The sequence below is a fragment of the Pteropus medius genome, unplaced genomic scaffold (assembly GCF_902729225.1).
Source record: "Pteropus medius unplaced genomic scaffold, Ma_sr-lr_union100, whole genome shotgun sequence".
Classification (NCBI taxonomy): Eukaryota; Metazoa; Chordata; class Mammalia; order Chiroptera; family Pteropodidae; genus Pteropus; species Pteropus medius.
Window position 1 is genome coordinate 8,318,929 of NW_024349224.1, and position 26,599 is coordinate 8,345,527.

Genomic DNA, 26,599 nt, shown 5'->3' on the forward strand with positions numbered 1-26,599 from the left:
CCCGCCAGCCAGCCGAGCCTGGCTCCACGTTCCTTGGCAACATCCTGAGGAATTCAGTAGCTGCCGCTGCGCACTGGCTCCTTTCCTTTCCCCCGCCCACCGCCTGCCTGCAGGGGGGCCGGGAGCGGCAGAGGCAGTGGCAGCAGCTTATTATAAAAACCCAGAGCTCAGGCAGAGGCAGTGGCGAGGGGACAGCACTGAGCTCTCACGCTGGCCCCGGCCGCCTGCCCTGGCCTTACCTGGATCCCCGCCTGGTCCCCGCCTGGTCCCCGCCTGGACCCCCGCTCACCCTCAGCCATGGCTCTTCCACCTTTCTCCTGGCTGCTCCGCTTGGCTGCCGTCTGCCATCTGACCATGCTGCTGGCTGGTGAGTGGGGTGGACATGGGCATGAGCAGGGTGGGGAAGCCCCCGGCCTCACTTTTACCCCTCAGACCTGACATCAGGGCCCCTGCCTGGGAAAGGCTGAGGTCCACGGCAGCCCCCTCCTGAGGGCTGTGCCGGGGAGGGATGCGGGGCTGCCCCTCCTGCAGAAAAGATTTCCCATCTTGGAGATCGCTCCTGCCTGGCCCAGTGAGCAAGGTAGCTGCTGCATAGGGGTGTCGGGTGTGGGGGTGTCAGGAGGCCCAGGGCTGGGAACAGCCAGAGGAGGCTCCTGGGCAGAGAGTGGGCTGGTCCTCCTCCCAGGGTTAATATGTAACCCAAAGCCTCAGCCTGGCCCCAGGCTAGGCCACAGTTGGGACTTTCTCCTGACCTGATTCCAAGACCACCCAGGAGTAGGGGGCCCGGGACCAGTAGAGGTCAAGGTCATTGGCAGTGGCTCATCACTGTTGCTGTGGTCTACAGACCCAATCCCTCTGCCTGTGTCTCCCCCACGAAACTGTCTTTCTCCTCCAAGCATAGTTTAGAAAATGTTTGCAAGTCCTGTCACTTGCTTTCTGGAGCCTGAGACCTAATGGAGTATCCAGCCCACCTGCCATGAGCATGATGGAGGCCCAAAGCTGCTTAGAAATGGGCCTGAGTATGCACAGCCAGCAAGTGGGGCAGGAGAAGGAGGGGCTGGATGCAGGAGGGAGCACAAACGCATGCTCACCATCTCTGTGGGCCCCAGAGCGTCTGAGAACCATCTGAGTCAGTCTCAACCTCAGGGAGTACCCAGGCCATCATGCAGATCGAGGCTCAGAGAGGGTGGCAGCCTGCCTGAGGGCACACAGCGAGTCTGAGAGAATGAGAACCAGCCTCTAGTTTCCTGAACACCTCCATGGAGCACACTGTCTCCCGAATCTCTCTGTGTGGGGAAGGCCCACCAGTGGGACAGGGAACAGCGGGGTAGGGGTGGCAGAGGTGGCAGAGGCTTCCTGCTTCCTGGGCTTGAGCCCTGAGGCCTGAGGTGTTTGGGGATAGTGAGCACCGGAAAAGGGGAGTCCGATGGAGGTAGCTTTGCCATGGCCATGGCCATGGCCCTGAGTGGGTCTTGCCTTCTTTGGTCCCAGCTACTGCACCTTTCAATGGAGCTCTCGCCTCCTGTGTCGTGAGTGAGGCTCCCATGCCCGAGAGGACATTTTGGAAGTGGGAGGAGGAAGATTATTTATACTAAGGTGGGGTGGGGGGGTGGGGCCACCTATGCAAGGATAGAAAGGGGACTCTGAATGCTCTATCTAGCAGCCTGAGGCTTTAGGACCCTCAGGTTCCTGCCTTAATCTCTGTCACTGACCACTGGGAGATACATTATTTCAATCTTCTCGAGCCTCAGTTTTTCCTCTTATAAAAGCGGGCGTTTGTCCAGGCCCACCTTGGGGGTCCTCACCCACTCTGGCATTTGTGGCTCTGAGAGACTCCCCTGAGAGCTCCTGCAGGATTAGAGGGTGGTCCACGAGGCCAAGAGGCCCAGATTGGGGAGGGGTGGCTTCGTGGATGCTGCCCTGGCTGGTGCAAACCAGCTGCGTCAGTTCCCAAATGTGGGTATGCGGGGATGTGTCAGGCAGGAGGCTCCTCTGCTTTATATAACAAACCTGCAGATACAAGTCAGAACAGAGAATTCTCCCCAAGCACTGACGCATTCACTCCCACTCAAGCCCCAGCAAGAAAGAGAAAAAAAAAAATCTGTGTGAAGCTGCTGAAGTCACCCCCAACTCCCGCCCCCCTGATTAGTGGTAGGGTGGATGGGGAAGGCAAAGGAGGATAAATTTAGGGTGTCAGATCTAAGCCCCTACCGAATTTAAATAAAAATCCCTCTATATCTCCATTGCTTAAGATTTTCTATGTCGAAAAGTACTTGTGTGCACCTTGTTGATTCATTCAACAAATATTTATTGGGCACTTACTATGTGCCAGGCACTGTTCTTGGCGCTGGGGCCATATCAGTGACTACAACTGCGAAAGATCCCAGCCTTCGGGGTGATGAACTTAGACTGAAGAAGACAGTACACAAAATCAGTAAACGATTTGATCTGTTAGAAGGGAAAAAAAATGCTGTGATTTAAAAAAATAGGGGGTAGGGGTGGTGGGGGAGGTGTACCTCAGCAAAGGGTTAGGCTCCCTATGGTCAGTCAAGCAGGCAGGGGAGGAGGCCACGTGGATCTCCAGGGCAGTGGTCCTCAGTGGGAGATTTGTCCCTCAGGGGACATCTGGCAATTTCTGGAGACATTTTTGGTGGTTGCGAATGTCCCACCGTTTTTGTTGGGGGCGGGGCAGGGCTCAGGCATCTAGTGGGTAGAAGCCAGGGCTGCTGCCAAACATCCCACACAGGACGGCCCCCACCACAGAGAACTATCTGGTCCAGAATGTCCGTGGTGTTTGCGGTTGAGGAAGCCCTGCTCGAAGGCTCCAGATATTTAAAAATCTTTATTTTCACAACCACCCTGTGAAACAGGTATTACCAGGTCCATTTTATAGGCAAGGCAATCGAGGCTCAGAAAGCCTAAGTGAATCACCCAGGACACACAAGCCCTTTCTCTATCACCTTCCCCAAAGACCCAGAACATTCCTATGTCTTCCTGTCCGTAAAGCCTCTTAGTAGTCCTTGAGGTCCAGCCTAAAGGGCACCCCATCCAAAAGCCTCCCCTGATCACTGGGCAGTTGGGAGTGGTCTCTCTCATGTAAACCCCAACACGTTTGGGGTATGTTCTGGAAAAAGGTGTTTCTACCTGGTGTTTAAGGCAGCCTAGAAAAGTGGTGTCTAGGGGCTGGAGGGAAAACGAGATCTGCCACTTAGCAACTGTGCGACCTTGAGCAAGTCATTTAACTTCTCTGATTCTCAGCTTCTGCATCTGTAAAACAGGAATAACAATACTCCCTTTGCAAGGGTTTTTGGAAATTAACAAGAGCAGATGTGCATATGCTAAGCACAGGCTCCAGCACATAGTGGGTGCTCAACTAAGAAAAGCTCTGATACTTTGTGGGTGTATCTTAGCTGCCCATCAAGCGAGGAGACTTCCAAGGGCAGAGACGGGCCTCGCTCATCCCACTATGCCTCACAGGACCTGGCAAGAGGGAGCCTCAGTATTTGTCAGTTAACTGAGTAAACACAGTAATCTGATAGCGTCTATTTGGATTGAAATGTTCTTTATAAGCTCAGCAATCGCACCTATTGAGTTCCTATAGACACCAAAAGCAATCAAACGCTGTCATTGAATCAGGAACTCGATGTAGATGGATGGATGATTTCATTTTGGGATTGACGGATGGACGGATGGATTGATATTGATTGATTAGTTGGATGACGGACGATTTGATTTGATGGATTTGATTGACGGACGGATGGATTGATTATTGGATTTGATGACGGATGGACGGGATGGATGGGTGATGGACGGATTTGATGGATGGATGACAGTCGACGACGGATTTAGCTGGACGGAGCGATTGATGGATGGATGGATTTGGACGGACGGATGATGAGTCGATGGACGGATGGGATGGATTTGACAGTTGACGGGATGACGGATTGACGGATGGATTTGGACGGAGCGACGGAATGGAAGGATTAACATTTAGCAGGAGACGAACAGGCGGTGGGGATGGGTGAGTGGGGATGTAGATGAAATGAGTAAGTGAGTAGGAATGAGTGGGAGGCAGAGAGGTGGGTGGTGGGGGGATGGGTGAAGGATTAATAAGAGGGGGCAGATAAATGAATGGAAGGGTGGATGGGGAGGAGGGTGGAGGGATAGTAGATTGAGACATTATTTCATTAAGTGAATATTTTTTGAGTATCCACCTAATGCTGGATGCTGGGAAATACTGTGACACCAAGGCAGATGTGACCCCTGCCCTCCTGAAACTCATATATGGTAGATAATAAATGGCTGGCTGGCTGGAGGCATTACCTCTCATTACAGGAAAGAAAAGCTTTCTTAGGTTAGTTCCACAAGCTCCCCCAGACAGGACCAAGAACAGAGACTACCTGGCCAAGGGCCTTCAGGCACCTTGGTGGAAGGTGGGGACTTTAGAGACAGGCTGACTTTGTGGCTCTTTAAATCCCAGAGGTGGGCAGTAGCCTCCCCCATCCCCGGGCAGCAGGGTTCAGAGAGCAAACTGACCTTACCTAGCTTATCCCACCTGCCCACCAGGCAGACTTCTGCTGGTTCCAGGTCACCCAGGGGCTCCGTTTCTCTGGAGCATCCCCAGGAAGATACCTGCCAGACCGGTTCAAGGGTCCTGCCTCCTGGCTCTCCTCAGCGGGTCCAGGGGTGGCTGCAGCTGAGTCATTCTGAGGTCTCACTTGGAGAGGAGGAGGGTACAGGGTGACTTTCACATCCTAGTTCCTAAAAGAGAAGGGCAGTCAGTGACTCAGGGACCAGCTGCTGGGAGGCCTCCTCCCCTACCTCCCACCCCTCTGGGGAGCTACTCATTCATATTTGTATGTCCACTTACATGTAAGCATTTGCGCATGAGCAATGCATGTTTTGGTGAAGCCTAGGGATCAACTGGGGCCTCTCAAGGCCCCACAGAACTGGACAAGATCAGTTTGCTCTCTTGACTCCACTGTGCTGGAAGTCCCGGCCTCTAGATTTTTGCAAAATTCTCTGGGGTCTTGTTTCTGCTGTATATGACCTTGACCTAGAACTGAAACTCAGACTCTTCCTCATTTTTTACATATCCCTTCCCAGTTCACACTGAGCAAAGTAAATTTTGCTGGAGATTTTAGGGGAAGGGGAAGGCAGAAATGCAATACAAACAGCTTCAAATGTTCGTAGAAAATATTTGAGTTGTTGACTGTGTGTTGAGTCATTCTGGGTTTCCCTCTGGCTCCGTGTGGTAGCCAGCCATCTGTAGGCCCCTGCCCACCCACTCCGCCCCGACCCATGCACACCTCCCATCTCCATCCCTCCTCCCTACTCCTGCCCCTCCAGCTTGCCCTGGGAATTCCAAATGGCCGATTCAGTTAGTTCCTCTCAGCAATTTCTCCCCAAACTCATCCTGGCAGAACGAAAGGTGGTCTATGCAGCACACCTTCCACCACCACTTTGAAAGGTGGTCGTACTTGTTCATTTAAAAATTCTTATGCTCTACTACACGTGCCTGGTTGGATGTGTGCCTTCATGTGTTTGTGTGGGGGGCATATATATATACCTGCCAGATGGAATATATAGATATTCCATCGTGTTTGCTGGTGTGTGTGTGCGTGTGTCCATGTCACAGGTGGGCACGTGAGGTTTGGATGGAGAGAAGTTTGGGTGCGTCTTAGAGGTTGTGGCAATCTATGAGCACGGACCAGCTTGAGAGGGAAGGGTGAGGTGTGTGTATGGGGGTGGTGATAATTGAGCAGGTGAATTATTGGGGTAAGGGCAGTGGGGGAGGGGGCGATGGGCAGCACCACCGGTCTAGGAGCCGTGACGGGAGCCAAGCTTGGGAGGGGAGCTTGTTCTGTCGCTTGCTGGGTGTGTGACCTCAGGCAGATCACTGTCACTCTCAGACTCCTCCGCCCATTTACAACGGACCAACTACAGCAACTTAAATTTTCAAACTGGACACTTACTACGTGCCAGGCAATGAGAGCTTTATAAGTAACAATTCATGAATCCTGACAACAGCCCTATGAGGTAGATACTATCATTGCCCCTATTTTACAGGTGGGGAAACTGAGGCATGGACAGGTTTGGCCAGGGACCGGGCCGGGAAGGAGGGCCAGGGGGAGGCTGAGGTCAAGGGCCCTGAAGGCCGGGTGTGCAGGGCCTCGAGTCTGGCTCGGGTGGTGTGGCTGGGACAAGCTGGCATGGGGCTGCGAAGCCAGATGTCCACGGACAGTCCTGCTGACTGGACTGTCCGTGGGCTCAGGACAGCACCACGGTGTGAAGAAATGCAACACCACATGCAACAACATGATCTCGAAGATCCCCTTGGATCGTCTATTCGCCTACCGACGAAATCAACCGTCTTGCGGCAAACCCGCCATCATGTAGGTACTGCCCTTTCAGCTTCTGCATTCCTGTCAAGCCCTGGGGACAGTCCCAGGCCTCTGCTAATCTATGTCCACATCCTTCCACTCCCACCCAGTGCCTGGCCAAGGGCATCCTGCTCCTGGCCTGCTGGCCCCCTCGCTGACCACATGGCAAAGGTGGGGAGAGGCTTCCTGCATGGCCTGTGGCTCAGATCAGCCACCGAGGGTGGTAACTTATCCTGGGCCAAAGTGTGTTCTATGCAGCGCTCAAACCTGCTGGACGTCATGGGGTGGTAAAGCATGGTAGTCACAAAAGGCAGGGTCCAGAATCCAACAGATGTGCTGCAAAATTCAGGTTTAGCCACTTACAGGCTGAGTGGCCCTGGTCACATTGTCTGCCCTCTATGCCTTAGTTTTCTTATCTGTAAAATTGGTAGTTGGGAGAATAAAAGGTGATAATGTAGCCAAAGAGCTTGGCAGGGGGCCCAGAAGCCGGTGGCAATAGGAGAGGCAGAGATTACTATCTCCGTTTGACGGATGAGGAAACAGGATCCCTATGAGACTTTGGGCAGGAGTGGAGCCCAGCCACCATTTCCCCTGGCTGTGGCGACCCCTGTCCATCTCGGTTGCTTGCTCCTCTGGGGCTTCTCTTGGGTACTGCCCAAGCATCCAGCCCTGAAGCTTTCCTCCAGGACTCACCTTTGGGCCCTAAAGCAGAGACAGCCAAATCCAGAGGCCTCTGGATCTGAGTCAGTGGCCTCTGAAGTATGGGTTTAGCCACAGGAAATAGGCCATTGTCCCGTCGACTGGGCAGTCACTAAGAGGGGCATGTGCGCTGCTGCCTGAGCTCTCTGCTCAGCCTTCCAGGCTCAGTTCCTCCCCCGGCCTTGGGCTCCCTCACGTTTGCTTCTGTTTTCTAGGCGAAGGGGAAGTCGGAGGAGCAGGGGTGGGGGGAGACCTCACGCTGGTGCCCGTGAGGCCTGCAGGATCGCACTTGCTTCCTGGGCCCCGCTGGCTTCATGCTGAGGCCGGACGCGTTTACGTTCCCTCCCGGAGCCTATGGTATTCTCATCTGCAAAATGGGGATGATCATGATCGAGGTAGCCACCTTGCAGGATGGGTGTGAGGTTTAAGTAGGCAAAATGCAAAACACAGGCCAAGGGCCTCAGTCAGCTCTGAGCCGTGGTCTTGACAGTGAACCAGCCACACACAGCTTCAAAGGAAGCTCAGGATTCGGGTGGCACTCAGAGGCCCACTGGAGTCACCATATGTGTAGCTGTAGCTCACTAGGTGCCTTTTCAACACGAGGACACACACCTGGGAGAGAAAGGTAGAGGTCCAGAGGGCAGCCTGTAACTGAGTGAGAGGTGGAAGAGGACACTGTGACATTGGGTCCTTTCTAGAGTAAGGAGACCCCACCATGGAGCTCTCTTCCCCCCACACACCTGGTGGCAGAGAACACCTGGAACTTCTCCCAATCAGACCAGAACACCTGCCTTAATGGTAATGACAATATTAACATTATTATTATTTTCAGCTATTACTGGTGTCCTACTCTGAGCCAGGTGCTTTACACGATTTATTTTTTACAATAACACAGAAGTAGGGTGACCAAATTGTTCCCGTTTGGCAGGGCTTTCATGAAAAATTCTGCATCTCGAGAATCCCATCAGTCCTAGTTTTTCTGTAGAAGGGTAGGCATCTTATCTCTACCTCTAAGGTGAGGACACAGAGGTTCCAGAGGTCTAGCTGCTGCAGCTAAGCTCACAGCTCGTAGCCAATGAGTGATGGCAGCAGGGTTTCCAGCCAGGTCTGTCCACCTGCAGAGGTGGCGCTCCTACTCCACATGGCATCTGGGCATCACTGGGTCTCTGTCTTCCTTCCTTGTAGCTTGGAGACCGTGAAGCACAAACTTTTATGTGCCGATCCCAAAGCGGAATGGGTCCAGGAAGCCATGGAGCACCTAGACCGCCAGGCTGCTCGGATTCAAAATGGCAGCACATTTGAGAAGCAGATCGGCAGCATGGCTGAGCCCAGGAGCACCCTGGCTGCCAGGGGAACGGACAGGTCTGCGGTCTCAGAGCCCAGAGCCACCGGGGAAAGCAGTAGCCAGGAGGTGCACGGGACCTTGGAGACTTCCCCAGAGCTGCCAACAGGAGTGGCTGGTTCCTGGGGGCCCAGGTCCCCCACCGTTTCGAAGGCTCCAGATGGAGGGCCTCCAGCTGGACCAGAGAGAACCGAGCTTCACGACTCAGCTGCCGTCACCAGCGCCACGTCTTGGCAGAGTTCTGCTGCCTACCAACCTGGATCGGACCTCCAGGCTGAGGGGAAGGCCTCTGAGGACCCCTCCACCCAGGCCCCCTCCACCCAGGCCCCTCCCACCCAGACCCTCCCCACCCCGGGCCCCTCACTTGGGCCCCTCCACCCCAGGGCCCCCTCCACCCCAGGCCCCTCCACCCCAGGCCCTCCCCCACCCAGACCCCCTCCACCCAGGCCCCCACCATTTCCCACACAGCCCCAGAAGACAATATTGGGCCTGCGTGGACCAAGGGACAGAATCCCATGCCAGAGAACTCTATAGGGCCCAGGGAGATGGGTCCCATTTCAGCCCACACGCATGCTCTCAGGGAGCCCAGCAGCAAGCCCCATGTCTCTGTGGTCCCTTTCTCCTCTGAAGGGGCCCCCAGCAGGGAGTCAGTGGCCACAGGCAGCCCATTCTCCAGGGAGACAATCCATACCACCATGGACTCCCAGAGTCTGGGTGTCATCTCCACCCCCGTCCCTGACTCCCCGGCGGCCACCCGGAGGCAGGCAGTGGGGCTGCTGGCCTTCCTCGGCCTCCTCTTCTGCTTGGGGATGGCCATGTTTGCCTACCAGAGCCTGCAGGGCTGTCCCCGCAAGATGGCAGGGGACATGGTGGAGGGGCTTCGCTACGTCCCCCGGAGCTGTGGCAGTAACTCGTATGTCCTGGTGCCAGTGTGAGCTCCCCACCCGCCTGTTTCCAAATGTTCCACTCAACAGCCGCCAGGGGTCCCCCAATCCTCACTCCCACCATCCCTCAAGGGCCTGGCCTGAGCAGGGGATGGTCAAAGCAGGGAGGCAGAACCCTCCAGGTAAGACTGACCCCAGCTCCTAGGCATACCCCACGATCACCCTCGACCTACTGGAGACAGGGTGTGTGACCTCCACAATTCACTCCGATGTCTCCGAGTCAGAACTAACTCTCTGCTGCTGCTGGCTGGTTAGAGGTTCCCTTTGATACCGTCCCCGCCCCAACAAACAATTATTTATTGAATGCCCAGCCCCTCTGGCCCACGCGTGCGTGCGTGCGTTCCTCCATCATCCCACCTGACAAAGGAGCCTCAGGCCAGGCCCTTTGCCCCACGCCCTCTGACCTCATCGTGTCTCTTGGCCCCCTGCAGTCACCAGTCACCCCGGCTCCCTGCGGTGCTATCTCCCCTGTCCCCTGTATAGAGCCCACGCCCCAGCCGGGGACCTGTCCTTTCTTGCATGAGGCTAGTGTGGTGTTTCCTGGCACTGCTTCCTGGTGAAGACTCTGCCCTCAGTTAGGGGTCATGGGAAGGGGAGATGACGTTACCCAGTGGCTTTGACTAGCCCCCCGCCCCCCTCTGTCCGTGCTGTGCAGAGCAAGAACATAGACTCTGAACGCGAAGGCTGGGGTTCTAGTCCCGGGCCCACCACCGACTCGACAAGGCATTCATACCTCTGGTTTCCCATCGGTGAAAGGAAAGAGGATCGCCCAATATGTGGCAATAACCTGTACTCCTGACGGGCATCACCAGTTGGTCCAGAGACCCCTGAGCCAGTCTCTGATAACTGATGACCATGGCACATCGGTGGGCTCTGCAACCTGGGGGGCCTGCCGGGGCGGGGGGCGCGATCTGACAGTGCAGCTCTGCCCTGTTGGAGGGAGTTAGCACTGTGGGCCCCCGTAGTGGCGGCCAGGCTGGGGTACCTCCGGGGCAGAGGCTAATGTTGAAGGCCTCTCCCCAACTTTGAGGACAGCCCTTCTTTGTGTCCACCTGGCTTACAGGGCCACTGAGACAGCCTGGGTGGCATGTGACAGGCCGAAGGAGGAGGGGAAGCTTGTCGGCTCCCCGGAAGGCCAAGACACACAAAAGGAGCCAAGGAGAGGCTGCAGGAAGCCGTCACCCTCTGCGCCAGGGACTTAAGTCCAGCATTTGCTCTTTCTTTCCTGTGGCCCGGGTACCTTGTCCGCTTCTCTTCGCTACAAGATCTCCTCCCTTCACCTTTGCCCCCACCGCAGGCAGGGCCAGGTGAGATCAGACTCCACCACGGAAACCTGAAGTCCCCAGGTGTATTTCTGAAAGGTACTCTGTCCTGCGAGGAAGGTCTCACGGCAGAAGGAAAGCTGTGGGCATGGAGTCGGGGGTTCCCTTTGGCTCCTGAGGACTCAGGCAGGCCTGGGCGGGCCGCAGGCTGACCAGGCTGACCAGTGCCCGATGGTCAGAGCTAGACCTGCAGGCCTCACCGCTCAGGGCTCCTGGTGGTAGCTCCCCACCTCCCTCTGATGGCCCCCAAGGTGACCCTTGCCCTCACGTCTGAAAAGCTGCCCATGGGCTGGGTTTCCTTCAGGTACAGGTGACATATTCCTTCACAGAGGGCTACTCAGAGGAAGCAAACACAGCCCTGGTCCCCAGGGGGAAGACTGGGTCCTCTGCGTCCCCCACTGGGCATGATCCCTGCTGTTCGCCCGGCTTGAGCAGGGGACACACTGACAGCTCAGAGAAGGAGACAGCAAGTCTGAATGCACTTTAGGAGGCTCTTCCCTGCAGAGAGCCTTCAAGGAATGGGGTGCCCATGATGGAGGTCCCTTCCTTTGTAAGGAAGCAGCTGGGGAAGCTGGTCCCCTTTCCACAAACTTTGTTAGTTCCCCCAAACAGGACACGGACAAGGACAGTTTGGGAAGGACTTTAGAAGGAGTTGATTGATCCTTTTGCTTTTCCATCCCTATCACCAATGTCTGTGCCATTTTGTATTTTACTAATAAAATTGAAAAGTCTTGTGAATCAAATAAAGGTGCTTTTTCTAGGGCGGGCTGAAAGTGTTAGGAGGGATGGGACGAGGGAGGGGACGGGACTCCCTGGGTCAGCCCTGGAGACTCCAGTCTCCAGCTCCTGTGGCTCAGAGTGGCAGGAAATTGTGCAGTTAGCAGGAAAAGGGGCCCTGGGGATGAAGGTGAAGAGGGTCAAGCCTCTGGCCTGGCTCTGCTCCTCGCAGCCGTGGGAGGCCTTGGTATCTCCATTAGTGACCTGGTGACCCATGGGAGCAAACCAAGCCACATCTTCCCCTTCGCTACCTTGACTCATTCCTGGTCCAGATAAAGATCGAAGAGGGACTACTTCTCAAGGGATTTGGGTAGTCATAGCTATTACCCAAGGACGAACCTCCTGGTGGCCCCTCAGCCCTCCAGTGTCCTGGGGTGGCGTCCTAAGAGCTGCTATGTACAGTCGTGTAGGTTGGGACCTGCACGAGGTGCCACAGGCCAAGTCCCTCCTACTGTTATATAGTATTTCATGGATTGTAAGATGTACATCTTTTTTCAGCATCGTGACATCTTTGGAATCAGGATTAGTCTTATGATCAATGGCTTATTATAGTTTAATTGACAGGTCTCTGTCTCTTTATTAGTTCATTAAATATCAGAATGTCTTGCAATCAATGGCATCTTAGGTCCTATGTTTACACGGTGCTGTAAAAAGACAGAGGCATCATGTAAAAATAAGGAAACATAAACTCACTTTTCTACGTTGTCTCAAGTGACCCAACTGGGGTGGCATCAGCCCCAGGATGACAGGATGATGATGGGCAGGGCCTGAGCAGCAGCTGCTGCCTGAAATGGGGTAGGCCAGGATGAGACCTCTACCCCTCGGTGCTCCTGGACACTGTGGCCATCTCACTGCCATTTATCATCACCATTCTCTTGATTCCATATGGTAAGGATGTTTTTCTCTGAGCCCGAGTCTCCATCAGAAGCAGGACAAGGAAAAACAGACCATGATGGGCTCATGATTTCCCTTATACTCTGCTAGCGTCCCTCATTTCACTACCTGCCAAACCCTATCTTTCCAGCAACATGAAACACCAACAGAGGCTTTGAAATGAAAATATTTATCTCAGTCTACGGCCATGCCACCCTGAACAAGCCCAATCCCATCTGCTCTCGGAAGCTAAGCAGGATCGGGCCTGGTTAGTACTTGGATGGGAGACCACCTAGGAAGATCAGGTGCTGTAGGCTTAAAAAATAAGGGATTGTAAACTGACAAGATCCTTGCAATCCATGAGGTCAACCAAGGGTTGCCTCACATACCAAAATATATATATATGTATTTATTTATATAAATATAAATATATACTTTATATTTATATTTATATTTATATTTATATTTATATATTTATTTATCTGTCTTTTAATCGTGTTCTTAAGGTCATAACCCTTCCTGCTCAGGAAGACACGGAGAGGACGGGAAACCTGCATCCTGGCTCTGTCTGGAGCAGGTCCCCAGGGATCCTGCAGTGTTTGTGTTTTATTTTCTTCTTCAGCTGCAGAGCTAAACTTTGGCTGAAGTGATTTCACAATTAATGCAGAGTTTGATGGAGACTTGGAGTCCTCTGAAATCTCTGATAGGACTGTCAGGGCTCTGGAAATAATAACAATAATAATAATAGTAATAATAATAATAATAATAAATAGCTATTATTTATTTAATGTTTACCACATGCCAGGCAATGTGTTAAATTCTTTATGTATGAGGATCCTCATCTTACCGATGATCAAAGGATTCCTGACTTGCCCAAAGTCACACAGCCTGTGAGTTGCAGAACTGGGATATGACCCAAAGTCTTTTTCCAGCACTTGAACTTTAATCACTGTTTCTGAAAGTGTGAGCCACACATTCTTAAAACTACAGACCCCTGAGACCCACTTCAGACCTAATGATTTTAGACTTTAGGGGTAGAAGAGCTGAGAATCTGTACCTTCAAGCCATTGTCTCCTTCTCCACCTCCTTCCTACCCTCTGGCCTCACTCTGCCCTGCACTGCCCTCCAAATTAGGGGATTTGGCACCTAGCCAAAGTTTTAGAGGCCCCCCCTGCACCCGGTCACCCCACTCTCACCCAAAGCTTGGGCAGTAGTTACCTACCTACTACCTTCTCACTCTCTGCCCTGTGCCTTTAGTCCCCCTTCCCTGCCCTGTGTCCTCTGCACATTCCCCAAAAGGGTGAGGCCAGGCAGAAAAACACAGAAATGAATGGCTGGGAATTTCCAGCGTAAGGCTGAATAATAGGCCCCTGAGAGCCACAGTGTGTGTGTGTGTGTGTGTGTGTGTGTGTGTGTGTGTGTACATGTATACACATGCCCTGTTGCTCCTGTGTGTACAAGAATGCAGGAGAACCCATTCGCTTCTGCTCAGTCACATGTTTTCCCGAATAATGTTTCAGCTGCTAGAAATTTAAAAAACATCTAGTGCCAGGTTGGCTTTCCCAAGCTGCGGGCCCCATGCGGATGGCCTTAACCTCACTGAACTTGGGGTGGGGTGGAGTGCCTCTGAACCCAGGAGAAGTCTAGAGCAGTGCATGTTTTGGAAAAGAGGCCCCTCTCTTACCTTCACGGGATCCATTGCTCCCCGAGGACAGAATAGAATCATTTGTAGCAGGCATCTTGCTTTTTAGCAATACAAGAGTGGAATATAACATGGGATCTCTGGTTGTGTGACTTTGGGCAAGTTGCTTAACCTCTCTGGACCTCAGTTTGCAGTTCTGTAGAGTGGGGACAATAACAACGCACCTCGTGGGTGAGGTGCCATGAGATAATCCTTGCTAAACACTTAGAAAAATGACATGCTCCTAGGGGGCTCTGGGTCAATAGAACCTGCGACTATGAAGTAGGTGTTTCCAGGCATTTGAAACGTCCTATTTCCATTGGTTTTTGTTATTGGATTCTCAAACAAGACTATAGAATTATAAAATCTCTATGAAAATAAAAAATAAAAACACCACGGTCTTCTTAGTTTTCAGCAAAGTAGAGTGAAGAAATGTCATGGTGTCATTATGCAGATAAGAATAGTTCTTATGTTTTTTCCCATCAGCTAAAAGATGCCATTCAAGTCAATATAACTTTTCTCCTCTAAATTGCTTTTGAATTTGGCAAGGTCAAAACTCATGAAACCCAACTAATTAAAGCCAGACTAGCAAGCTGTTTGAATCTTAGACTTGGACAGAAACGAAAGTTTCTTTGTTTTCAAGCCCTTGGAGACTGCACTAGTCAGTCTCCCCAAATATTTCCAGCTTGCTTCCCCCAGGCACATGTAAGAGCTGCTCTTCTGTCCCCTTGGGGTTTGTGGGGGCCAAATGACCAGTCCTGGCTGGTGAGCTGAGAGTGGAGGTGACGAGTGTCACAAGATTCAAACATTTAATTGCTGGTAAGAAAACGTTTAATTCCTCTGGCCCAGCCCCTGGCCACATAGCAGAAAATGAGGGAATCATTATCTTGGGTCCCAGAGTGAGGATGACTCAGGGCTCTAACCATGAAAAGAGCCCCAGCTAATCTATGCGGAAGCAATGAACCTTTGTGGTTTTAAGCCCCTGAGAGTTTGAGATTAGTTGTTATTGTAGCATAATCTTGCTTATCCTGCCTGATAGAGCAACTAAGAAGAAAAAGTACCTTGTTCTTTGGACTCAATAGAAGTGACTTGTCGGTGACCAGCACGATGCTATTAAAAGGCTTGAAAACATTCCTTAACTGGGATAAATAAGCTTTCCATTACATAGCTCGGCCCTCTTCATTCACTCTCCTTGCAGACAGGACAAAGGTCAAACTTAGCTTGGCTAGATGTCTATGGATTTATTTTGGAATTCCCACTGGAGTTGAAAAGAAGAAGGGTTTTGTAGTTTCTCTGAAGTACATTGGCACTTGGGAGTTTTAATGGTCCAGATATGCTGCTGATCACTTCGGCAGATGAGGAACTAAATAGAAGGAAGAATATTAATTACTGAGAACTAGCTATTCACTAGACGATCGAAATCAACCAGTTTTTCGTGTATCTTCTAAGCCCAGAAGCCCAGACGGGGTTACCTGGGCCTGTCCTCACAGCAACTGGGCATTTTAGCATAGTTCTAGCTGCCGACAAGTGCACTTTCTGTATCTTTGTTTTCCTGGAGGATTTCAATTGGTCCGCTGGCTCCAGCCTCGTTTCTCCTGAAGCTGGTTCCCCCATTCTCACTCCCGACCTCCAAAACAACTTTGGCTCTATATTTTCTTATATCCTCAAGTTGATCTTCTCTCTCACACCTCTGAGCCATCTTACTAGCTCTTCCCCTGCTGGAATAACTGTTCCCCTGGCCAACTCCTACTCGTCAATTGGTCTCAGCTTAGATGTCTCTTCCTCCAGGAGGTCTTCCATGACTTCTTAGCTTAATGAAGGTTCCATGCTATGGGGACTCACCCCACCTGTGCCCATCACAAACCTCAGGCGACCTGGCTGTACCTGCTTCTTTCACTGTGCTTCTGGAAGATCTGTGAAGCAGGCATGTATATGTCTTTTCTCCTTCGTGCCCCTGTGACCACCAGAAGTCCTGGAAAGAATGAAAGAAGGGAAGGGCCAGGGCTCACAGCCGTCTGTGCCCATTGGGATAATCTGACCATGTGCCTGTCCTACACCACTATGGAAAGCCCACCGTCCATATGGGGGGGCTTCCTTTCAAGGCATTTCCTGGTGGATGCCAGAGACTGAAAGTCTCTGTAAAGATGTGTGGAACTCACTCCCGAACCCCCTCCGACCCTCTGCTGTCACATCCAGGTCAAGAAATTGCTCCCTGGGCCCAGCCAGGACCCCCAGGAAGCCCGAACTGGGTGAAGGCTCTGATTGTTCCCCAAGCCCCTCAAAAGAGTGAGCAAGTGGAGGGGCAATCTAGCAGCCCTGGGACAGCGGTCCCTCTCCTCGTGAAGTTCACTGTCCCCGTCACACACTACTGTGCACCTTTGAATTAATTTTCTCATTTAATCCCAGTCCTAGCTCTAAGATAGGTCCTACTAATATGAGCCCTATTTTCCAGATGGACGTGCTGAAGCACAGAGAGATTACAGAATTTATCCAAAGTCCCATAGGTAATAAGTGACTAAGCCTGCAGACGGTCCAACTCCAGACACCTTTCTTTTTGGGGGGGCCGTAATTGTAACATAGTTATATATACACATTATGTAATTATATTATTATAACTCTATAACAAATAGTTCTTGTATGGAATAGCTTACCACAGTGAAGAGAAAGAAATACATTGGCACCTGTCAACACACAACACTCTCGAGTTCAACACTGCAAGGTGTAGAAGTACAGACCCAATATGATAGTATTACCATAAAGCTTTAAAAATGCATAAACACCGCTACATATTGTTTAAGGACTTACACACATTCATTAGTAAACGCTGAGTAAATGCACGAGACTCATGGATCCCAGTTCAATTTCCTTTAGTCCACAAGGGGATGGGTTAGGAGAGGCCCATGGGGCCTCAGTGGGTAGTCATATCTACCTCTTAACCTGATGGCAGCTCCATGACTGTGGTTGACAATGTTTCTGTCCCACCCAGAGCCCCATTCCCTTCAGCTGCATTCACTTCTAACTCGCCCTCTGGAGCCCCCTTGTGGTCAGGTGGAAGCTACCCTCCCGGGTCTTTGCCTGAGGTCACATTTTTCCTGGGCTTCTGTCCCTTCCCTGCCCTCATGCTCCCACTCCATTGCCATCTCCCCTGGGAGCACATTCTTAATGAACTCAAGCTAAGACGATGGAGAGAGCCCGTCATCCTGCCGCCTAGCCTTCAGCCCATGGGGAGGGCAGGCACGAGGAGGCACTGGCGAGGGGTGAGAAAGACTTCAAGGAGTAGACGGGAAATGGAGGGGAAGGAGCGACAGCTCCCTCAGCAAACCTATACGTTCAATACGATCCCAATAAAACACCAAATTATTTTTGGAGCTAGATTAGATAGTTTTGGCTTTGTGGGAAAAAAAATAAAGGCAAGGAGTCGGGAGAGCTGAAAGGAGCCCAGGCCAGGTGGAAAGGAGGGACGGAGGACCCTATGGCTAGACAAAGGGGGCCGAGGGGAAAGCCCCCGAGTGCGGACGGACAATCCACAGCCTGTCTGGCCCTGGGCCCGGAGGCTGCTGAAGCGTCGGCTTGTCTCTGGAAAGGGAACGGGGCCTCAGACTCTTCTAGGGGCTCATGCTCCCAGATCTGGACCCTGCTCAGAAGCAGTCACATCCCTCTGCGCCCTCTGCACCCCCTCCTCCCCAGGAGAAGCCACGACACTGTGCCACTTGTCAAATCGCCATGTGCTACTGGTCTTTTCCCTGCTGTATTTTTTTTTTCTTTCTTTCTTTGCAGTGGCTGAGGTTGGACAGAAATTCAGGGATGTCTTCAAGACTTTCTAAGGGACCAGATCCACAGCCTCCTTAGAAAAGGTGTCGTTCTTTCTGGGCCTGGGCTCTTAGCGCTGACCCTGGTGCTGAACAAACCTCCCTGGGAGAACAGAAGGTCCACTTTGGCGGGAAGGGTCCCCTCAGGCAGGCTGCAGTGGACTTCTGACTTCTAAAGGAAGGGTCTGTCATTGAACTCTGAGGGGTGAACCTCAAATCGGTTGCTTGGCAGTGCAGTCCTGAGTTGTCCCAGTGCCATTGGGAGTCCTAAGACTTGCTTGTGCAATATTTTGGAACAAATGCTCCCTGGAAAAGAGGGAGCTGGACTCTATCAGTGAATTAAAAGAACCGATTGACGGAGGCGGAGTGGGAACCCCGATGAAATTTTGACGCCCAGGCATGAGAGAGATGGAGACAAGTCCGTGGGTGAGAGCGAGACTCAGTGAGAAGAGCTTATGGCCTCAGCTTCCAGAACAATACCAGCCGCTGATTCACCCCTTCGCCGAGGACCTACTACGTGCCAAGGATATATTTCCTTGAACAAAAGAGACAAAGGCCTCTGTCTCGTGGACTTACGTTCCTGTGGGAACAGGGGTGGGAGTGCAGGCAGGAGACAGGCAATGAACACAAGACATAACAAATAAGCGTGCCAGAGAGTGGTAAGTATCACAGCAAAAAAGAAAAAGAAACGCTAGAGCAGAGGAAGGGGTGGGGGTGGGCTGGTGTTAAACAGGGCAGGTTTCATTGGAAGGTGACGTTTAAGCAAAAAATTGAAGAAGATAAAGGAGTGAGTCATGCAGACATCTAAGGGAAGAAGATTCTAGGCTGAAAAGACGGTCTGTGCAGACATCCGCAGGATGTCTGGCATGGTTGAGGCACAGCGAGGAGGCCAGTGTGGCCGGGGCAGCAGAAGCAAGGGAGGCAGAGTGGCACAAGGCACGCAGGGCCTCGTGGCCGCTGTAGGGTCTTTGGTTTCCCTCTGAGCATGATGGAGAGCGATGGGGACGTTCTGAACAGAGGAGACCCCCATCCTCCGTGGCCACTATGCTGAGAAGAGATTGCAGGGGACAAGGATGGAGGTAGAGAGACCACCGGGAGTCAGCATAGAAATCCGGGAGAGAGATGATGGGCTCTGGGTGAATTCTGAAGGCAGAGCCAGGAGATTGCCTGACAGATGGCACGTGGGGGTGAGAGAAAGAGGCGTCGAGGATGGCGCCCTGGTTTCTGGCTCCAGTAACCGGAAGGAAGGGGCTGACAAAGAACGGGGGGAGGAGCTGGTGTAGGGGTGGACGGGAATCAGGAATTCAACTTTGGATTTGGTGGGTGTGAGACACCTGTTTAACATGTTGAGTAGGCAGCTGATATACAAGTCTGGCATTGGCGAGAGAGATTTGGGAGCCACTGGCATATAGATGACATTTAAAGTCAGGAACACGTACTACTTGCCAAATATATGCACTAAGGCAGTTGACGTGAACCAAAGCCTTTTAATATAGTTACGACTATTATTTTCATTTTCCAGATATGGAAACTGAGGCTCAGAGAGTAGTGACTTGCTTGAAGTCTCACCCCTCGTTGATGGCAGAGCTGGATTCACAGCTGGTTACCTGACAGAGCGTCTGCCCCTGGGCCCGCAGACCCGCAGTGACCCCCTTGCTTAATTTTTTATGACCTGTCATAGAGGAGACATGGATAGAATTGGGTTCGAGGGGCAGGTGATCCAGAAAAGAAGAGGACAAACCAAGTCACATAGTGAACCCTGATCCTCACGGAAGCTGAACTTTGGGGAACGATGAGGCTGGATAGGGACGAATGGACCAGATGGGCGGTAGGGCCTGAAGAAGTTCAAGTGTGGGGGCAGAAACAGGGCTCCACCGATGGTTCTCAAGAAGGGCTGTGTGTCGTGAGAGCGACCCTTGAGAAAACCCCTTTAGACACGAGCGGGCAGGCCGGACGGGGCCAGGAGGGACCAGAGAGGAGGAAATAGGCCTGGACATGGTTGACACTGTCTGTCTGTGAAGGATTGGGGTTGAGCCAGTGCTTCTGAAGGAGGAAGTGAAGAAACTGAGTGTCACCTGAAGACATCACTGAGCAGACTCTGGTCCTGATGGCCTGTGGGGGCTGGAGGCGAGGGATGAGTCAAGGGCAAAATTCCAGACCAGTAGGGCAGACAAGGAGGTGGGGAATGATGCTGATCTGAACAGAAAAAAAGGGAAGTTGACCGAGAGGGAACTCTGTCTTGCTTTTCTTATTCTTGAGGCCAAGCGAATGACGAGGGAACAGATTTCTGTTCCTCAGGAGCCCAGAGTCTGGTGTGGGTAACGAATCTGTACACAGCTGACTAGACAGCAAGGTAGAGAGAAGGAAGGCATGTGACAGTGCAGGAAAGAGGATGCCAGAGGAGGGGCGGGGGCCAGGTGGGTGTGTTCGATCAGTCACTGTTGGAGCTGGGGAGAGAGATTCGGGAAGTGTCCATCTCAAGGTCAAAGGCCTGAGTGGTTGCTCGAGGCATCATAAACAAACCCTAGGTCAGAGCCCCAGGCATGCTTCTGCCATTTGTTAGCCACGTGTGTCCTTGGACCTGTTTCTGAACCACTGCGGTTTGTCCTCAGTTTCTTCATCTGTAAAATGTGGATAATAGCTCTTACCTGTTAGGGCTGTTGTGAGGACAATGTAGATTCATAGATGGAACTGCCGAGAATCCCTCCCAGCCCGCGGGGAGAGCTCAGGGATGTTACTGAGCCGCTCACTCAGGGAAGAACCACGTCCCGAATCCCAGGGAGAGGAATGCCAAGGAGGAGACTGGTCCCGTGATGGCAGGGGAGTTACTGAACCAGCTGGAGACTGGAAAATCTACAGACATCATCTTAGCAAATCCTCCCAGCAATGCCGCGAGAGGAGTCTGCCAACATGCCCATTCTACAGATGAAGACAGTGAGGCTCTTAGACTTGTCCTTGGTCACACAACCAGGAACAGGTAGAAGAGGGACTTAGACCAGGGCTGTAGTAGATAATGCTTCCAGAGCATTTGCTAATCGACACTGCCCCACAGTGCCCTTTGTGATGGGGTAGAGAGTTCAAGGAGTGGCCTTGGGGGTTTGAGAGGCCCAGAGAGAGTGGTGTCCCTAGAGTGTCAAGGCCAGAAAGCTTATTATTAAGAGTTAAATCACAAGTGAGCAGGGAGGAAATAGAAGTGGGAGGTGTAAACCACACATCGGAACATTATGGTCACGAACGAAAGGAGAAATGGGAAGGTAGCGTGTTGGGTGTTAGAAGGCGGGGTGTCGGGGGTCAAAGAGGTTTTATGGGAGCAGAGAGACTGGATCATGTCATCAACAGAGAGGAAGGGGACCACGGGATGGGAGGGCATGAGGAGCCAGGAGGTGGAAGTCTAATTGAGGGAAGGAGACTCTCTGGGGATGGAGAAGGAAGTTGAAGTAATTTAAGTTTGGCAGAAGGCAGAAATGGCCACAGCCCGCAAAGAAGTTGTAAACTAGATGGAAAAGCAGTCAAAGAGTTCCTTGGTTGGGTTCCTCTACCTCATCATGACAGGGGAACTTAGGTGTATCGCATGAACTGGTGGACACACTGGATTAAAAATGATTTGTTGTGGAGTGAAGGAGCCTCTGGACCCTACAAAGTGGGTCCATGTTGTAGTTCAGAGATGTATAAGTGTCCATGCATCCATGCATCCATCCATCCATCCATCCATGCATCCACCCATGCATCCATCCATGCATCCATGCATCCATGTACCATCCATGCATCCATGCATCCATCTATGTATCCATGCATCCATGCATCTGTCATGCATCCATTCATATGCATCCATCATGCATCCGTCCATGCATCTATCCATGGCCATGTATTCATCCATGCATCTGTCAATTCCATCTATGCATCTGCTCATGCATCCATGCATCCATCTTACCACCCATCCATGTATTCAATCCATGCATCCATCCATCCATGCATCCATCCAGCGCACCATGCATCCATCCATCCATGCATCCATCAGCCCATGCATGCATCCATCCATGCATCGTCCATGCATCCATGCATCCATGCATGCACATCCATGCATGCATGCATCCATCCATGCATCCATCCATGCATCCATGCATGCATCCATGCATCCGTCCATGCATCCATCCATCCACCATTTACCCATCCTTCCATCCATTCTTTCATGCATCCATTTACCCATCCATTCATTCATCCATTTAATAAACATATTTTTGAATACCCACCAGGTGCTATGTCCTGGAGGTACAAGTTGTAACGCAAAAGAGTTCACAGCAATAAACCAGCAATCACAATGTAATATGAAGCGAGCCTGATGAGAAAGTTAGTGACCTATAAAGACACAGAAGGAAGTGGGGATGAAAGGGAGGAAGTGAGAATTTAAGTTATGATCTAAAGGGAAGCAGGAGTGAAAGGAAGTGGGGGGCGAGGGAACGGGAGAGAGTGTTCTAGACGCGAGGAACAGCCTGTGCAAGGCGTGGATGTAGTGAGAGCCTGACATTTTCGAGGAACTGAAGGAAGGTGAAAGTGGCTGGAACAAAGCGATGTGGAGATTGGTGGGGCTGGGGGCAAAAGCTGAGGCTGGAGGAGTCAGCGGAAGTCTAGACTTTATCCTGAGAGCGACAGGGAGGCATCGAAGGGTTTTGAGGAGGGGGAGCCTTGTTCAGATTTGTGTTTGGGGAAGATCACTGGGCTCTAAGGAAGAGGACGGACTAGAGGGGCTGGAAGCAGGGAGGTGAGTGTGGGGCCGGGGTCTAGCGGAGATACGAAGGGGGTGGCCATGCGGATGGTGAGGAGATGGATTCAAGACACGTCTAGGAGGCCGACACAACAGGTCTTGCTGATTGGGCATGGAAGGTGAGGGATGATTCTTGCAGTTCTGACCTGAAAAGTCAAGTGGACCGACAACCTGTCAGGAACGACTGACTCATCAGTGAGCATGTCAGGCCCTTGGGACAGGAGAGAGAGATGTATTTTGAGATCGGTGGATAAAAATAACATTTGAGACCTTCACCGCTCGGCTCCGCTTCGGCTGTCAGAGGATGGGGCTGGGTGGATAAAAGACTAGATCCTTCCCTGAGCAAGTCGTTGCCCCTCCTGGAGCCTCAGCTGACACTGGCGTGACTGGAGTGATGACTTTTGCTCCCCCACCCCCACCCGTGACAACTGCCATGTGCAATTTGAGGATGATGGTGAGCTTCCATCCCAGCAACCTGTCCCCTGCTCCACAGCCTGGGGCTCAGCTCTTGCCCTTGTGACAGCAACATCTCTGGTCCCACCCAGCCATAGTAGAGACAGAGGTGGGGCAGGATCCGCCCTCCCTCCCTTTCAGGGCGAAGGACCCAGAATCTCACTGGTTCAGCCCTTCAGTCTGAAGCGGGTGGGCGGTGGGGATGTTGAATCCCTCCAGCTGGTTTTACCTCAGGGGACCACTCAGGCAGCAGTCCCGGGGCTGGGGCAGGAGGCGTGGCAGGTGCACGGGCAGCGTGTCTGGCCTCTGTGAGTCGGAGGTGTTGAGACGGGGAGCCACCATCGCTGCTGCTTCCTCTCACTCAGATCCAATTCCTCTTCGACTCCATTCTCACAGGCCCATGTCTGGCCTGCTTCTCGGTCTGTGCCTTTGTCCTTCCCCCAGCAGGAGTGCCCTGTCCCCCGCTACTCCTCCTTAGAGCTCCGCCTCAGCGCTGCCTCCTCCAGAGAGCATTCCTGATTCCCCCGACGGACCTCCGCGTCTTAGGGTCCTCATAGCACCATAAAGGTCTCTCGAGGCCCTTATCACAGGCCCAGACTCCTGGGCATTCCATTTGGAAGGTCCCTTGGAATCTGTTTCACAGCTGGACGAACCAAAGAGGAATAAGTCAGTTAATCCTTGGTGAGGAAACCACCTCAGAAATGTCCCGGGTCTCTGTGGCCTCCCAACTAAGGCCGAGAGTTGTGCTAGGCCCTCCACAGTGTCCCCAGGCACTGGCTCAGGCTCGCCTCCTTGTCCTTCAGGCCTGATTCACTCAGTCACAGAAAGCCCACTATGTGCCCGGCACTGCGCTTGGCGCTGGGGACACACGTGGTGGCCGGCAAAGCGGGCATGCCCCTGTCCTCACGGAGCTTTCTCTCTGGGTGTCACATCCGGCCACTCTGCTCACCAGAGTTCCCTCGTTTATTTCTACACATTCCCTTCTCCGCGCCCTCGCTAAGTGCTTCCCTCAGGTGGAATGGCTGCCTCTGGTTCTCTCACCCACAAGGCCCAGCGCACTGGCCTCCGCCTCCATGCAGCCCTCCAAGTTGGCCGGAAGTAACCTCTCCCCACTTTGGGTCCCATGGCCCTTTATCTCACTTGCTCATCCCTGTGTGGGGCCAGCCTTGTTCCTCCAGCCCCCGTGACTCCGAACTCCCCCAAGGACAGGGACCACATCTGGCCTCTGCCCGCTCCCTAGTCCCTGGCGCAGCCGGGCACACAGCAGGTACTCACTGGCACACTTGCTTCTGTGTCCTCCCTCCCCCACTCCCAGGCAGCCTGCACCCCCCGGAGCTAGTACAGATCCCCTGCTTCTGCTGTTGTCACCTGTTCCCCAGAAGGGACAGGGGAATTTGAGTCCTTCCAGAGAAAAGTTTTGAGTCTGCAGCAGAACAGGGGTGACTGAAAACCCGCTCGGGGAGTTTCCCCAGCAGCCGGGGCTGGGGCCTCACTCACCGTTAACAAACTGCTACTACCAATCCCCTGTCATCCAGAAGGGGGCGGGGCTGGGCATTCGTGGGGTCGGGGCGGGAGGGGGGGTGGCGGAGGGGGTGGGCTATGGCAGGTGGAGAAGCTGCAGACAGTGGGCGGAAGCCACTGGGCAGAGGCCACGGAGGCCAGAGGGGGTCAGGAGACACCCGACCCGGGAGAAGCCACACCAGCAGAGACACTCGCCCTCTGCCTCCTCCTAGGACCCTGGCCTCCCCATGCACCTCCAGCTCCTGTGTATCCTCCAGGTCCAAGGCTCTGTCTCCAGGCCAGAGCTCCCCTCTCCCCGGCCAGGGTCCCCGGGGCACCAGCACCCCTTCCCCCAGTTCCCTCGCCCAGCCCGGCCTCCTCTGACTCGGTGGGTTGGGGGCTGCTGGGGGGTCCTCTGCTGGAGGCGGAGGTTGCTCCTCCCTTTCTGCAGGAAGCCGGAGTCAAACATGAAGACCCCGCTCCCTCCTCTTTACCCCGCTGCAAATGGAAGTCTGCCCTGGGGACAGGAGGGGTGACCCAGCCAGACAAGCCGGGGGCAAAGAATCCTTCCAGGCTATGGTGGGAGGAGCGGGGAGGTTAGGGATCTCTGGCAGGTGATGAGAAGCAGGGAAACGCTCGAGTGAGGTCCTCTAGGGAGGACCCCATCTTTCTCAGATCTACCATCTTGGTGGGGTCCCCTGGGACAGTCCAAACATCTCTCTCCGGGTGATAAAACTGAGGCCCAGAGAGGGTCTGTGAGTTGCCCGAGGTCACACAGCGAGACTGTGACAGAGGGAGGTTGTGCCATGGACAGGGGGACTCCCAGTCCCCCAGAAACTGCATCAGTCTCAGCCTCCCTGGGTGGCCCTGAGGGAGGAAGAGGCGCACCTGGCCTTTCCCTCCTATGATCTCGTCCAGTGTCATGATTTCCTCACACAAGTTCACAGTGGAGGCTGATGAGGTTTCCGTCTGAGCACTGCTCCTGGGACAGTCGGGTTTCAACAAACATCATCCCTGGGGATGCAGATTTAGTAACGTCCTGATGATGAGCACAGAGCTGACCGAGAGGGCAGATGGACCTGACACCACATTGCAGGGCGGTGTCATTTCGAGCTGCCCAGGTCACTCGGGGACGCGGTGGAGCCAGGCCTAAGTCCCGTGTGTCAGAGTCAAAGCCCAGTGCCCCCCGCTGAGATGCCGCCCACCTGGAAGTGGGCACAAGGCTCTCATCTAGTTAAGGGATGTAATGCTCTGGCTCAGACAACTGGCTATTTTCTCTGGTGGCCAGGGGACTGGCCCTATGCAGTGATAGGTAGGTTCATGGAAAGTCTGCTCAGGTCCTGGCTCGGGCTGGACCCTGACTGCATGTCTGATGCAGACTTGGCTCTGCTGGGAACCAGGGGCATCGTCAGCCATGGCGCCTTTCATCCCTTTCTTCAACCTAGAGTGAAATGCTGCATTTGGGGGAATGTGGCTTTCCAATCTACACAAGTACAAATTTGGACGAAATGGTGATTTAAACCTGTCTGACCTCTGGCCTTCTGTGGTTCAGGGGAAGACCCTGAACTTGAACTTGGGGAAGGACCCACAGCCAAAATTTTCTGGGCCTCAGGCCTTTCTCAGAATGAGATGGAGCTGTGGCCCTCCCTGCAGAGAGACGCCCGTGGGCGGTACAGCCCTCTGCACCCCCTTCAGGGGAGCCTTCCTGCACCCTGAACTCCTCCGGGCCCAGGTGAAACAGCCTCTCTTGTCCCCCTGCCCAGGGCATGGGGCACAAAGGAGGCTCCCCAGGCTCTGAGCAGTGATAAACCCAGTTTAGTACAGAGCCTTTTCTGTTTTAATAGAGGAACCAAAAACTCTGCAAAAAGAGAAGTGTGTCCGTGTCGTGGCCCCCGGACATACATACCCCATCTCTGTCCCCAGTTGGGTGCCCATTCTCTGGAAAGCCACAAACATTCCAACCCTGGACTTCTACTGAATCATTTCAAATTCTTCGAACTCCACTGGTCTAGGGAAGGGTTTATGTGTACGGGGGCAGTGGGGGCGGGGGGATA

General features: G+C 53.1%; 1 protein-coding gene and 1 pseudogene across 1 annotated transcript; both read left to right on the forward strand.

Annotated features, from left to right (window-relative positions):
* The first annotated feature begins 85 nt into the window (after positions 1–85).
* On the forward strand, positions 86–11,433 carry CX3CL1 (C-X3-C motif chemokine ligand 1). The gene is given in 4 exon segments (XM_039880958.1): positions 86–367; positions 6,275–6,395; positions 8,268–8,833; positions 8,836–11,433. Coding segments are annotated over 4 exon segments (1,281 nt in total). The 5' UTR covers positions 86–297; the 3' UTR covers positions 9,360–11,433.
* A 1,105-nt stretch (positions 11,434–12,538) lies between these two features.
* On the forward strand, positions 12,539–12,657 carry LOC120617446 (uncharacterized; annotated as a pseudogene).
* The last annotated feature ends 13,942 nt before the right edge of the window (positions 12,658–26,599 follow it).